This window comes from Suricata suricatta, chromosome 6 (assembly GCF_006229205.1).
Source record: "Suricata suricatta isolate VVHF042 chromosome 6, meerkat_22Aug2017_6uvM2_HiC, whole genome shotgun sequence".
Lineage (NCBI taxonomy): Eukaryota > Metazoa > Chordata > Mammalia > Carnivora > Herpestidae > Suricata > Suricata suricatta.
The window spans coordinates 120,828,258-120,842,899 of NC_043705.1; the positions used below are offsets into that span (position 1 = coordinate 120,828,258).

The following is a 14,642-nucleotide window of genomic DNA, read 5'->3' on the forward strand; positions in this document are numbered from 1 at the left end:
TAGACAAAATCATGAATGAAAAAGGATCTATTACAACCAGTCCCTTAGAAGTACAAGCAATCATCAGAGATTACTATGAAAAATTATATGCCAACAAACTGGAAAACACAGAAGAAATGGACAAATTCCTAAATGCACATGCACTGCCAAAATTCAAATGGGAAGAGATAGAAAGCATGAATAGACCGATCACGAGTGAAGAAATCGAATCCGTTATCAAAAATCTCCCAACAAATAAGAGCCCAGGGCCAGATGGCTTCCCAGGGGAATTCTACCAGACATTTAAAGCAGAGTTCATAGCCATTCTTCTCAAACTATTCCAAAAAATAGAAATAGAAGGAAAACTTCCAAACTCATTCTGCGAAGCCATTGTTAATATATAGTACTGATATTGATATTTGTGAGCTGATTTTTCTTGCTGCTTTCAGTATTGTTTATTACCTCTGGAAGGGTTTTATTTGTCTGTAGAATTGTTACATATACTATGGTGTGACATGTAATACTGTTGGACTTTGATGTGTGAGCAGAATTCATTCAGGAAACATGCTTGGAATCTGAAGCATTTGTACATCAAAGCGAATTTCAAGAACCATTGGCTCAGTTGTGATCATGCGATGCTTGACGCCACGAACTACGTGTATTGCAAGACATTGCTCATGTATCAAGTTAAAATTTGTTAGAAATGTTTGCTCGTTTTGCAGGACACTACCAGAACAAGTTATTCACAGTCCAAAGTTTTACTGAATCTACATGTAATATTGTCTTGTGTGTCATTATTTTTAAAGATATTAATATATTAATCCACATGATGGGGTCGTATGAGTCCCTTTGATTTTACTCCCTTTTCTGTATGCTTTCTCCATTTTTCTCCTCAGATTTGATACTTTAAATACTCTGTCTTCAAGTTAAATAGATCTTTCTTCTGTTTGCTTGGGTCTGCTGTTGAAATATTCTAGTGAGTTTTTTAATTTAGTTATTGTGTTTTTCAGCTTGAGATTTCTTTTGATCTTTTTTAAAATTAAATTCTATTTTTGTTGATATTATAGTTTTATTTATGTATAGTATTCCTGATTTTCTTTAGGTCTCTGTCCATATTTTCCTTTAGGTTTTTTGAAAATATTTAGTCAATTTTTTAAGTCTATGTTTAGTAAATCCAATTTCTGTCTTTTTTGGATGTGGTTTATGGCAATTTATTTGCTTTGAATGACAGTCTTTCTTTTTCTCTCTTCCTTCCTTCCTTCCTTCCTTCCTTCCTTCCTTCCTTCTTTCCTTCCTTCCTTCCTTCCTTCCTTCTTTCCTTCCTTCCTTCCTCCCCTCCTCCTTTCCTTTCCTTCCTTCTTCCTTTCTTTTGGTATGTCTTATGATCTTTTGTAGAAATTGGACATTTGGGAAAACAACGACCTCTGCCAGTGTTTGCAGACTGCCATGGAAGGTCTTTACTAATTAGTGGGGCATGTTTTGAGTTTTTGAAAGAGCCATGAGTGAAGGTTTAAATTTTCCCAGATATTTTTGAGCATTTGTCCTGTCTGGACTTTTGTATGTTTTTATTTACCTATGATTCTTCTGTATACTTGGTTAATTTTAATGTCTTAAATTCCCAAAGAGTCTCACCCAGATTCTGCTTAAGGCTTTAGGTGTTTTATTGTATTTTTTGTCCATAATCTCTGGCCCTAAGTTTCTGTATTTAAGTGAAGAATCACTAAATTCTACTCCTGAAACCAATATTGTAGAGTATGTTAACTAAAATTAAAAAAAAAAACACACATGGAAAAGAAAAAACAAAACCGATGGCATGTTTTTTAAGAAATAGTTGATAAATGGGGTAAATTAAAATTAAAATTTCTGTTCTGAGAAAGACACTCTGAAGGGAATTAAAAGAAGAGCCTCAAACCAAGAGTAAATATTTGCAAAAGATGTATTTGATAAAGACTATTATTTAGAATATACACTTATACAAACAAAATGCACATTCACATATACAAAATATACAAAGCAATCCTAAAACTTAATAATAATAATAAAGCAATCAATTAAAAAATTTTAAATGGGTCAAACACCTAACCAGAACCCTCAACAAAGAAGATAGAAAGATCCCTAGTAAGCATATGAAGAAGACATATGCTAAGTATTTTCCCAGTGTCTACCTCAGCCTCCAGAAGGACTACATTCCCCTAATAAGCCAGGACAGCAATTGGTACCCACTCAGGCACTAGCACCTCTGGTCTAGCCTTGGAACACTCCTAAATCAGCATATCACCCCAGAACAAGGATGAGGGATAAAGATGACCCTGGTCATTGGGCCATATTCTGAATGAAGAAAGAGGTTCCCATCACTTCAACTTTCCTTGTCCTGAAACATGGAAGTCCTGGATCTAGATGCTGGTTCTACAGTATGCATTAAATGCCTTTTGCAGTGTGGCCTATTGTGGCAGTGGGTGGATACCTAAGGTTCTCTTCACAACCATTTGTGAATTGAAAGTATTTATATGGTATGATGTGTCTTGAGGTCTCAGAAAAATGAATTCAAGGCCACCACACACAAGGTATATAAATACGGTGCAGAGGACTCCAAGCTGCCCCTGGGACTATGAGAACAGTTTCAAGACAGTGAGCTCTAGGACCTGACCAGATAGTGAATTCAGTAAATAGCTGACTTTCATTTCATGACCGTTTAGGCTTTAATGAACAACTTTGTTCACCTCCTTACCTTTATTACTTCTCTCCAGGAATTTGAGAATTTCATCGCCAAGTTTGGGGACTCTGGTTTTGTCCTTGTGGCCTTGGGCTCCATTGTGAACAGCTATCAGTCCCAGGAAGTTCTCATGGAGATGAACAGTGCCTTTGCTCATCTCTCTCAAGGGGTGATATGGATGTGTAAGGCTTCTAAGTGGCCCAAAGATGTCAAGTTGGCAGCAAATGTGAAAATCGTCGACTGGCTTCCTCAGAATGACCTCTTGGGTAAGGACTGCCCAGATCTACTTCTTCCTTTTCACTTATGTAATTTTAGGGCTCCACTGGTCACCCCTCTTAGCATGAGAAGGGGCAGCTGGAAGCTAAAGAAAATCTTTCGAGGACAGGGATGGAGTAGCCAGCTACAGTTATGGGAAACCAGGTAATACTTCCCAAATGCTAAAACTGCCATATTTTCTTCTTTATTTCTATTCCAGTCCTGCCTGCATTCAGAAGGGGATATTATTATATCATTATTTTAACTTTACCATATTTGGCACTGAACAAGTCTCCCTAAACACAATACAAAACAGTTTATGGATTCTGAGAACACATACTAAGGGCCATATGGCCACCATTCTCCATGGGTCCTTTACCATTATAGAAACACACTCCCATACATATTGGTTCATCCTCCTTTGCTGCAAAAAATTTATGTTGACAATGTCTGAAGATTATGCCAAAATATCTGAGTGTCAAGCTGAGTAACCTCTCACTGAGTGTCTCAGCTGGTAACCTGGTCCAATGAATTTTCTGGTAACAGAGAGCTCCTTACATCCCAATCGGTTTTCTTTGTCCTTCTGCCACTCTTTGGTGCCCCCTCACTGACTGCACCATATCACTGACTGCATCAGAGACTCATCCCCAAGATTATGGGTTACAGACATAGTAGGAACTTAAAAGAGAGGGTTCTGCACATCTATTTTGCAGGGTATGGGGAAGGGAAAAGAATTCCAATTTCAAAGAAACACAAATAGATCCTGATACACATCCTTGTGGAGAGGCAGTGTTTGAAATGAATTATTCATTACCAACACTTGTTTTATTTTTCTCTGAAGAAGGATGGGGTGAGGAGATAGGAACTGGAAATGGTGATATATGTGGTCCATCCTTTCCTATTTTAGAGGATCTCTTATTACATTGAAGAGAAAGCACACACAGTGTAAGTTTGATGAATTCCACATGAGATATGATGTCAATGCAAGTGTCACTACTTCAGTAAAAAAGAAAATAATGGGCAGTGAAGGATAGAGGGTGAGTCCTAGAGACTGACAAATAGAAACAGAGACAGAGAGAGACACCAAGAGAGAAATAGGAATAAGAGAAGCAAGATAGAAATAGGGTGGAGAGAGGAGTGATGGATGGATGGTTGGATAGATAGATGGAAGGAGGATTTTGCCATGCTTAGACTATTCTCTGCAGTTTTCTGTGGGTTCTGACTCTTAGATGGATTAAATTAGAGCAATTTCTGTATAGAGAGAAGGCCAGAATCTGATATCTTGGAATATGCACCCGCAAGTGTGTCACAAGGTAAATTAGTAAATCCATTTTTACAAGCATAACTTGAGATCCCTTGGTATTTTCTTCTCCCCAGATGCTTTCACTGGTATTTTGAAAGAATTCGGCCTGACATATTCTGCTCTGTTCTTGATTTGCAACAGCTCACCCACGTATCCGTCTTTTTGTCACCCATGGTGGGATGAATAGTGTAATGGAGGCCATCCAACATGGTGTGCCCATGGTAGGGATTCCCATCCTTGGAGACCAGCCAGAAAACATAGTCCGAGTAGAAGCCAAGAAGTTGGGTGTCTCTATCCAGTTAAAGCAGATCAAGGCAGAGACATTGGCTCTGAAAATGAAGGAAGTCATAGAAGACAAGAGGTATGAAGCTCTCTGAACTTGTCATTTAGGCTATATGAAGATATGAAATGTGAAGGGCTCTGAGTGGCACTTTTTTATAATAAAAATGAAACTTCCAGGACACAGAATGATATTAGTATGATACTAATAGCTAACTTGTTTCCTCTGAGAGCAGGAGTAGGCATTAAGGTTAGATGCTGAGAACAATTTTCTACCAAAACGTTTGCGAAGACTCTGACCTATTTCCACAGGGTCTCTGAGAGGTCTAATATTTTGAGACTGCTTATAGCAGAATTACACTGAGGCAGGAGGTTGCCTTTCTGTCCTCTAATATGCCAAATTGTTTCCTGCTTCAGGCACTTTGTCAGTGCTGCTCCCTAGAACATCCTTCCTTCTCCTCTTAGGACTGGCTTCTTCATGACAGTTGGGCTCATCTCCAATGTCCTCTCCTCAGAAAGGTTGTCTTTGTCTGACATTCCTAAATACACTTCTCTCTCAACCTTTTCAATCATAATTCATTTTTCCTTCTTAGCACTTCTCAGGATCAGTAACTAACCCCTTTCTTTCATTTTAATTTATGTGTGTCCCTCACACTAGAAAGTAGAGAGTAAGCTCCCCTCGATGGCCAAATGTGTCTCTTGCTTTCCTACGTGTTCCCAGGGCCTAGCATAGCACCTGCCACAAAATAAGCTGGGGTGGATTTCTGTTAAGTGAGTCAGTAAGAGGGCCCATGATGTCTTAGGTAAATTCCCATCCAGCAAAATGATCTGATAACCAGGATAGACTGAATATTTTATTAGGATTTCCAGGACATCTACCCTGAGTTGAATGTATGTTACATTCCAAATATTCATATATACTTTTTGCTTTATAGACCATAAGCCTCCTGAATAGAGACTTTTTACTTGAAACTTGGTCACTCCTTTATAGTTTAGCACATTCAGCACAGAGCATGGAACTTTGCATGGAGGCACCAGTTTGAACTTTTCAGTGGGACCAGCTAGACTATGGCAAGGCCAGGCCAACAACTTTTCCTAGAAACTGAGTCTTCTTGGCATGTGGAGGAAAGAGTGTGTGTGATAGAAGGTCTCTAACACCTCTGAGGCCACAGGAGTAATGCCCCACCTCTCTGTCTCCCAACAGGTACAAGTCAGCAGCGGTGGCTGCCAGCATCATCAGGCACTCCCACCCCCTGACCCCTGCCCAGAGGCTGGTGGGTTGGGTCGACCACATCCTCCAGACAGGGGGTGCGGCCCACCTCAAGCCCCATGCCCTGCAGCAGCCATGGTATGAGCAGTACCTGCTGGATGTCATCTTGTTCCTGCTGATGGTTACACTGGGCACTCTGTGGCTCTGTGGGAAGCTGCTGGGCATCATGGGCAGGTGGCTGTGTGGGGCCAGCAAGCTGAAGAAGGCCTGATGGGGATGCAGCCTAGATGGGTGTTTGGGAAGCCATTGGTTCTAGAAGGCTTTCCCCAGCACAGAACAGCCCTGGTGTCTCTCCCATATTGGCACCTAAGGGTGAAACACAAATATTTCCTCATCATTTACCGCCTCTGTTTAGAAATTCTTATGATGCAATCTTAAGATTTTTTTCTCAAGTTGTGGTAAACAATATATTCTATAAAATGTGCCATTTTAACCATTAAGTGTACAGTCAGTGGCAATAAGCACATGGACATCATCGTGCAAACACCACTACCACTCATCCCAGAACTTTTCCATCATCCCAAATTCAAACTCCATGCTATAGAAACAGTAAATCCTCATATGGCTGTCCCCACCACCACCCCAGAAGCTCCTGGCAACCTCTGCTCTCCTTTCTGTGTCTGTGAATTTGATCTCAGCTTCCTGACCTGCTCCTCATCAGTGGACTCCTCACTCAGACCAGACTTCAGCAGATATCCCGTCTTCCTTCACGCCCCTTGTCCTTCGGCCCTGCTCACTGCATTTTTGCTGTCTGGACACTTCTCATTCTCTCTGACCTTTCTCCATCCTCACTTTTTATGACATGACATAAGATATTGGCTAGTTCTTCCATTCTGAGTCCTTCCCTTGCATCTCCTTTTTACCTCACCTCCAAGTTCAGGAAGCCTGGGCTCTGTCCTGCAGTTAGACAGGGGTGGCCCTCCCGGGACTCCACCTGTGCTCTCTTTGCTGAGTCCCCTCCTGCAAAGAGCACGTCCTTTGCTAGTCAGGCCTGGAACCTGTGTTTGGGCCACAGCTGATGCTGTGGTTTTTTTTTTCACAATTTGCTATTTAAGTTTCCACTCTTAAAAATGTAGTCATGGTGACCTTGAGTTAGATCCCAGACTTCTGCATGAGGCAGTGACTATAGCAGTTCTCTGGACTTTGCTGATTTAGGAAACATCATTCTGCCACCCTGATGTGGCAGAAATAGAAACTAACCCTTGATATATAGGAATTACATTCAGTTCCTAGCAGCATATTCCAGGAAAAGTGTATCTTAAACACCAAGGTTTTTCTTTTTCTGCTGTTTGTTTCTTTGATAAGGGTTGGTGTGGTGGCTCCATCCTATTGTCTGTAGCTCTCACTCCTTTTTGACTCTTAGATCCTTTACTAGACACCAGGCTCCCTCTCTGGTAGGTTTCTTTTATAATATATTTTACTTTCAAATGGTTGTATGCCCATATTTGTTTTTGCATTATCAGAACTTGTATCTAAAATATCCAAACAAATCTTATAGCCAGTACAAACATGTACAAAGAAGTTTGAGCAGACACTTGACAAAAGAAGATATGCAAATGGCCAGTAATCACATGAACAATTACTTGACACAAGCATTAAAGAAATGCAAAATAAAACCACAGCACATTTACTTGACTTGTTAGAATGAAAAGAGCTGATCATATCAATAGTGAATAAGAAGACAGAGCTACTGGAACTCATACCCATTCCATTGCTGAGGGGAATGTGAAACAGTGTAGCCATATAGGAAAATCACTCTGCAATTTCTGTAGTTTGTCTACACAAATTATACTTTACAGTTGATTGGAAAACTTTATGTGTGAGACATGTTTTAAAGTGTCTTTCTATTATGTACCTTAAAATGTAATATTTATGAATTATTGTTGCATTTGAGTATTATTGGAAATATATACACATCTTAATAATTTCTAAAATAGTAGAGCTAGTACAGTTTTGATGAAATAGGAGATATGTGTGTATAAGAATTTAAGTTACTTCCTGGAGAACAGAGGACTTACGGTAAATAGACTAAGGGATCAGGTTCACATACTGAGACATAATCCAAGTTTATTTTTTGAGTGGGACCTGGAGTCTCTCCATAATTATAAAAAAACACATGAAAAATGATAAGCACAGGCAAAATATTTGATTTGTTGATCTTTAGTGTGCATGGAACATGACACACATTAAGTATCTATATATAAAATGCATATATTTAGAGATATGTTTTAAGATGTTGAAATGAAGTTCAATCTGTCATTTGTTTCCTTTCATTATCTTCCACTTCTGTGTTCCTACCATTACCACCAACCATGATCACATATTGATTCTTTGTGTGCCTAGCTACACTAAACGTTCTACAGATGTGGTTTTCCCCCAGGTCAATCTTCCGTTATTTGGTTTATCACATCCTGATGGCAGGCTTAGTGAGATGTTTATTTGTTAACAAATTAACCATGAAAAGGAGATAAATGGAATATTTGTCTTAAACTTTTACCTAGTCAAGGAACTAGCTATTTCTAAAAAGCAGATTTCATATTTTGAAAGGCCTTAATATAAATGCATTTTATCTAATTCAGCAATGTGATTCAGCCAACATGGACTGATTTTATGTCTGTACAAGGCACCATGCTGAGCAATTTGGAAGATGCAGAGATGAACCAGGGTATCAATGACCACACTTGCCTAAGAATACAGGTTAATGTACAATGCAGACAGAACATGGAACACGTGTCCTAGTTTCTTTGTACTACTTCGTGATGGAAGCAAGAGAAGGGATGGAAATGATGAGGCAAGGTGGGGTGTCTTGAAGGACAGCATGAGTTAGGTGCTGTTTTCTAGACAGGGCACTAGACTGCTCTTATCTGGCAAACTCATTGCTAAGGAACAAGTGTAAAAAGAGAAGAGAAGAGAAGAAAGGAGAAAAAAGACACCAAGGATGGAAACAATAGGGAATCATATCCTATCAGTGTGAGGATGTGGAGAAGGAGAGAGGGCTCTGAATTACTTACAATTATACCTATGGCTCCTCCTGTGTGCTGAGGTTTTAAATCTCCCTGGATAGATAAATGAGACGCCCTAGCAGTAAGCTATTCAGAGACAACAGAAGAGCAGGAGGGGGTTGCCTAACAAATAAGACGATATGTTAAACATTATCTTATACAACATATGCGGCAAGTTTTGATGGCTTCCTCCAAACCAAACAATTGCCAGCTGCACTTCCTGCTGGCTTCCCTCAGAAGACAAACAACCTGGGCTTTCACAGCCACTGGATTTCCTAGGCTACAGAAGTGTAAACTTGAGAAAAGGCAGAGCCAGGGTAGCGATTGACAGTGAGCTGAGCCACTCAGGCTGTGAATCTGCTTCAGTGACTCCAAACTGTGCAATCAGCCTGAAGGGGGCGGCCGGCAAGTCAGAGGAGAGGAGGGGACTGGGAAGAAAGTGGATGGAGGGACAGAGCTCTCCCAGGGGAGCAGGAGAGAGCGTCCCTAGTTTCAGATCCCAGCAACTGGTGGCAGCAGGTTAGCATTTAAGGTAAATCACTATTTTTGAACTATTATGTTGACTTGATCCCTTTGTTTAGATTTAGCTAAACAGGGAAAGATAAACCGGGAGAATAGGGAAGGTGTTACTTTCTAAAGAGAAAACGAACAGTTGGTGATAATTTTTGGTTGTCAATCTAGGGAGGAAATAGCTTGGTTCTGGGAGAGGCTTTTGTCATCTTTGTGAAGAGGTGCTCAGGTAAAAATGTAAAAAAAATTTTTATTCGTTAAAGGGAATAGAAATAAACATCACTGAGCAGTCACTATGTACTAGATACCTATGGGTGAAGTGTTTGGATGAATTGCTTCAGTTATCTTGTAGGATCATTGAAAAATTCAAGAAGATTAAATATCTCCAAGTTATATGCAATTAAAAGATTGAGCTTTGATTTAGACCTTGGTTTTAGTGACATTCACAGATGTGCTTTTCCTGCCATATCTTGCCGAACTGACCATATAAACTCAGATAAGAAACAGAATTCATATTAAAGTGGGTTGGCACAGCTTGCCATAATTTGTAAGTGGATTTGATTTATCACAAAATTGAGAAGGGCCTGAGTAAGTAACAATATCTTCACTTCAGTCTGGGGTATAGTCAAACCATACTAAGTAGATGAAATTGTTTCTTGTTTTTAGAGCTCTTGGTTTTTTCCCCCCTCAAAGTCTTATAACTACAGAAATGTCTTTATTTTTTGACTGTGCATTTTAAATATTGAGATTTAAGTCATGGACATTCATTTATGTTCAAATAGCAATAGTCTAATAGCAAAAGCAGTGATCAATTCCGAATAGCAATCTAGTAGCATTGTCCTAGGTGCTGATGATATGAAGACAAAAGACACAAAGTTTACAACCTTTGTCCTTAAGGACTTTATGGTATAGTAAGTGAGATAGGCAGTTCTTAAAGCGGAGTTACATCAGGGTTCAACATGGGTGCTCTTCGGGTTTTGCACAGATGATGCAAAGCTGTGTCGCTCTGGTGAGGGTAGTTATGTGAGGCCTCACCATAGTGATTTCACAGGGAAGAACAGGACTTCTCTAGGCCAAGTGAGAGAGGGTGTTCTTTAATGAGGGACTGCATGTACAAAGGCACAGAGACAGAATACCATAGTGTGTTTGGGGAATGTGAGTGAGTATAAATGAGAGTAAATTTTAAAGCAGTGGAGAATTACTAGAAACAAGACTGGAGAGAGAGGGCCAAAGTGTAACTCAAGTGCTAAGATGTTTGCTCTTTACCTGAACACACACTGGGGAGCCACCAAATGGTTTTTTATTAGAGCGGGAAGTTCACATTTCCATTTTGTAAAGATTGCTTTGACAGTCATCTGGAGGATGGCTGGAGGGGGGAGAAGACTGGATATAAAGGACCCGCTAAGAGACAATTGCAGTAGTGAAAACGGGAAATGACGACGTCCTGGATTGAGAGAACAGAGGTGCAAGGGGTGTCAAGATGGTGAAATCCTATAGTACTTGATGACTGATTCGATGTGGAGGATAAGATGGAATGTAGGGTAATGTTCCGTGAATGACCTGTGGAAATGGTGTTGTAACTTCCTGAAGCAAGGAATAAGGGGGAAAAGATAATGAATTTGGCTCTGGAACATTAAACTTGAGCTGTCTGTAGGTCATTGAAGTATGCATGTTTTGTGAGAAATTTGAAATGTGATTCTGAAGCTGGCACAGTGCATGAGTTGGAAAAAAGATTTGGCTGCCATTCCGTCAGTGGATGTGGCTAAGACACAGCCATGCGATGATGTGAGAGCATGATGAGGGGAAATAACCAAATCCTGGGAAACAGTAGCATTTAAAAAAACAGGCAGAAGACAAGTGAGAAGCAAAATAGGTCAGAATCCAGAGGAAGGGAGACAGAGAAAAGTAGATTCATAGACATTGAGAAAAAAGTTTTGAAGAGGAAGAATGGTCAATAGAGCCAACTGTTGGGCAAGGTGAAATAGAAACTAGAAGTGACTGTTGAAGTTGGCCATCAGGTTGGCAGCACTTCCTGAGAGAGTGTTCAGTGGAGGAACAGTGGAGACCAGAGTACTGTGGACTGAAGTATGAACAGAACATGAGAAAGTGGAAAAACTAGAGACTCTTTCAGGTAGTTGGTCTGTGAAGGGAGATAACCAGAAGCCATCTCAGATGGAGGGACCACTGTAGATTCATTAACTAAAAAGAGGAGCTGGTGGAATGGAGGAAAGGGGCACAGTGGAGGGTTGAAGAGGGACTGAAATTGATGTTGTAAGTGGAGATTATCCTTAAGTGGAAGGCAATTCCAAACTTCCTCTGGAGGAAGGAGCACAAAATCAGAATGGTTTCAGAGATAAATACCTTTGTAGACTTGGAGGAGGTGATGTCAGTGAATTAATCTCTGTTGTATTGTGATTTTCAAGGCAAGGAGTGGAGGAGAGTGGCATAGGTTGAAAAGATTGAAAGAGGAATCTAACCAATGTCATATAAAAGTAAAACTGACTGTTTCGGAAGGCCCAGGTATGATTAAAGAATAAATGTGCAGCGGCATCTGTCCATCTTGGTCTATGTGTTGGTTCAGTTGCACTTCACAGCCCGCCTTTAAAGAGATGGCTCATGGAGAAATCAAGCCAAGTTAGGCATTCTAAGGGAGGGTAGGAGGCTCATAAGTGTTGAGGACAGAGGCTCTGGTAAGAAGTGGTCAGAATGATATGCTGAAGTGTCTAGGATGGAAAGGGGAGGAAATGGATCCAGAAGCTGGTGGACATGCAGGAGGGCCAGGGGCAGCAGGCCTGGCCACGGGAGGTCTGATTCTTGACGGAACGTGGCTAAGGTTCCCTTGAGGGCGCTATTCATCCGCTCCACTTTCCCTGGGCTTTGAGGCCTGTAAGCAGTCCGCCAGGAACTTGGGCTTGTTCTCTCTGTAGGTTGTGACTGGTAAGCCGAACCAGGGGACAATTTCTTCTAGGAATGGTGGGGGTCATGGCACAGATAAGGGAGGGAGCTATGTCTACCTCCTTATTAGCTGCTATCTTGGTTGCTTTGTCTGCTAGACGACTTCCTCACGCTGTAGGGTTGTCTCCCTTCTGGTGTCCCTTGCAATGTAGAACTGTAACTTCATTTGGAAGCCAGACAGCCTCGAGGAGCTTTAGTATTTCCTCTTTGTAGATTGCCCCATGTATGTGTAGCAAAGGTGTACCGGGAGTCCCTCGACTTGCTTGTCCTTGCTAATGGTGAGGGCTCAGATTAAGGCATGTCACTGCATAACCTGCCTTTTGAACGCCTCTGTGATGAAACTGCTAACATCACTGAGCAAGGTGAGGTCTGGGTTCTGTAGGGCCTGGTCGCGCAGATACGGGCAGCTTGCAAATACTCTATCAGCCACCTCAGAACAGTCATGACCCATTTTCCCTTCCACAGAAGGTAGGAAAGTTACAAGTTTCAGCGTCCATACTGTTTTAAGAGTGACCCCTAGATTCTCGCAGAGGAGCCCCTGGTATTGTGCTAGCTGAGAGTTGGAGAGGCATGAGAGACACTACAGCAGGAGGGAACTTGACGTTTAGTTCTTGTCCCAGGGTGAGTTTATCTGGCTCTTTAATGAGCAGAACTGTGGCTACTAGTGCCCTAAGGCATGGTGACCACGCTGCTGCCACTGGGTCCACCATCTTCTACTAGCCATTGCCAAGGACCAATGGTCTGTGTGAGAACCCCAAGGGCGACCTTTTCCTTCTCATACTCAAAGAAATGAAAAGGCTTTTCTGTATTTGGCAGGCCACGGGCTGGTGCCGAAAGTGGTCTTTATCTCTAGGAAGGCGGCTTCAGCCTCCTCTGTCCAGACAGGGAGTTCTCAATTTGGCCCTAGTATTCTTTCCTTGTGTGAGGAGGAGGCCTAAGTATCAGACTTACTGTTGGCATATTTGTGCATTTTCCCATGACACCCGATACCTTGAGTCTGACAGGAGTTGGAGGAGAGCCCTTGTGCCCTCTGTACAATTCTCCTGGGTATTGCTGGCAGGGAGCAGGTCATCCGCATACTGGAGAAGGGTGCAGCAGGTTGTCTCCCTTGGAAAGCCAGTGAGGTCTCCAGCCAGCACCTCCCCAAAGAGGGTAGGTGAGTTCTTAAGCCCCTGTGGGAGGGCTTCTAAGTCAGTTATATCTGATGCCCTGTGGCTGGTGCGGTCCATTCAAAGGCAAACAAGAGTTGGCTCTGGGGGGCCAAGCAGAGGCAGAAGAAGGCATCCTTTATGTCTAGGCAGGTAAACCAGCTGGCAGAGCCTGGAATCTGTCTGAGGAGGGGGTACAGGTTCAGGACCACCAGGTACAAGGCTTAAACTGGTCGGTACCCTCCTCCTGGCTTCTTAACTGGCAACAGCGGGGAATTCCAGGGTGATTTGCATTCAACCAGAATGCCTGCGTTTTTTGGATGCCTGCCTTTGCCTCTTGTGGGAGGCGATATTGCCACCATCTCTGCAGTTGAGCCCTTGGGATTAAGTCTACAATGATGGGGCCCTGGCTGTGGGCAAGTCCAGGGGGTTTGTCCTTGGCCCACAAAGTGGGGAAGGCAGTTCTGAATTCAAGTGGGCCCTTTGGTTGAGCCTGGGCACAGAATAGCCTCCATTTGGATCCAACTGGGGGCCGGTGTGTCCCATTGGCTCAAAGGTTATTTGGGACCCCATCTTTGAGAGCATATCAGGGCTAAGGAGAGGGATAGGGCACTCAGATAGGGAAAGGAACTCATGCCACACTGTGTGGCCCTGAGTTCACATAAAAGTCATAATTGGTCTTCCTATTTTTATTTTGACTGTGGGCTCATGGGGGCCAGGACGAAGTGAGCCTGGTCCCTTTCAATCTGAATCTGTTCCTGCTAGGCCTATGGAGTCTTTTTTGCAGGATTCTCGTGCATATCAGCTGTGTTTCTGGGACTTTCCCAAGTTGGGACATTTATTATTTTAATGTTCTTTGTCCTTGCAGTAGGCTCACGGACCCCTTGCTAAGGAGGTTCTGGGCCTCCCCCCTTTTGGTGGCTGGACCTTTCCTGTCCTTTTGTCATGGCTCTCTTGTGCCTTGGGATCAAATGGTGTGTAAGCCTCGCATAGCCTCTCATAATAACCCCTGGGGGATTCCCCTTGTTGCTGGGGCTATTCAAGGGCCTCATAGCCCCTGCCCGGTCCCCTGGAGGAGAGCCTCTTAGTACCAGCAGCTGTGGACCAGCATCTGGAGAGTGCCTGAGCCTGGCCAAGGGCACACTCTGGCTGCTGGCACCGGGGAGTTTGGAGGTGCTAGGGAGACTGAATGTGGCTGAGTAGGAGGAATCAGGGGGCTCATCTGGTG

General features: G+C 42.4%; 2 protein-coding genes and 1 long non-coding RNA gene across 7 annotated transcripts in view; 2 read left to right on the forward strand and 1 right to left on the reverse strand.

Annotated features, from left to right (window-relative positions):
* The window catches only part of LOC115293219 (UDP-glucuronosyltransferase 3A1-like), a 30,083-nt gene extending 23,851 nt beyond the window's left edge, over window positions 1–6,232 (forward strand). For both annotated transcript variants that reach the window (XM_029941001.1, XM_029941000.1), the window contains 3 exons: window positions 2,727–2,958; window positions 4,392–4,611; window positions 5,734–6,232. In XM_029941001.1, coding sequence (XP_029796861.1) covers window positions 2,727–2,958; window positions 4,392–4,611; window positions 5,734–6,010 — 729 coding nt within the window. In that variant the 3' untranslated portion in view covers window positions 6,011–6,232. The remainder of the gene's footprint in view (window positions 1–2,726; window positions 2,959–4,391; window positions 4,612–5,733) is intronic.
* LOC115293221 overlaps window positions 1–12,539 on the reverse strand; it is an 18,683-nt gene extending 6,144 nt beyond the window's left edge. For both annotated transcript variants that reach the window (XR_003909427.1, XR_003909426.1), the window contains exons 1-2: window positions 12,326–12,539; window positions 5,891–6,105 (exon numbers count right to left, since the gene is read on the reverse strand). This is a non-coding gene — a long non-coding RNA (uncharacterized LOC115293221). The remainder of the gene's footprint in view (window positions 1–5,890; window positions 6,106–12,325) is intronic.
* CAPSL (calcyphosine like) overlaps window positions 9,236–14,642 on the forward strand; it is a 27,702-nt gene continuing 22,295 nt past the window's right edge. The window contains exon 1 of one of the 3 annotated variants that reach the window (XM_029941004.1): window positions 9,236–9,333. The gene's annotated coding sequence lies outside the window, so the exon portion shown is untranslated. Of the gene's footprint in view, window positions 9,334–12,653; window positions 12,735–14,642 lie in introns of those variants that run through there. The other 2 variants (XM_029941002.1, XM_029941006.1) reach the window with 2 other exon arrangements.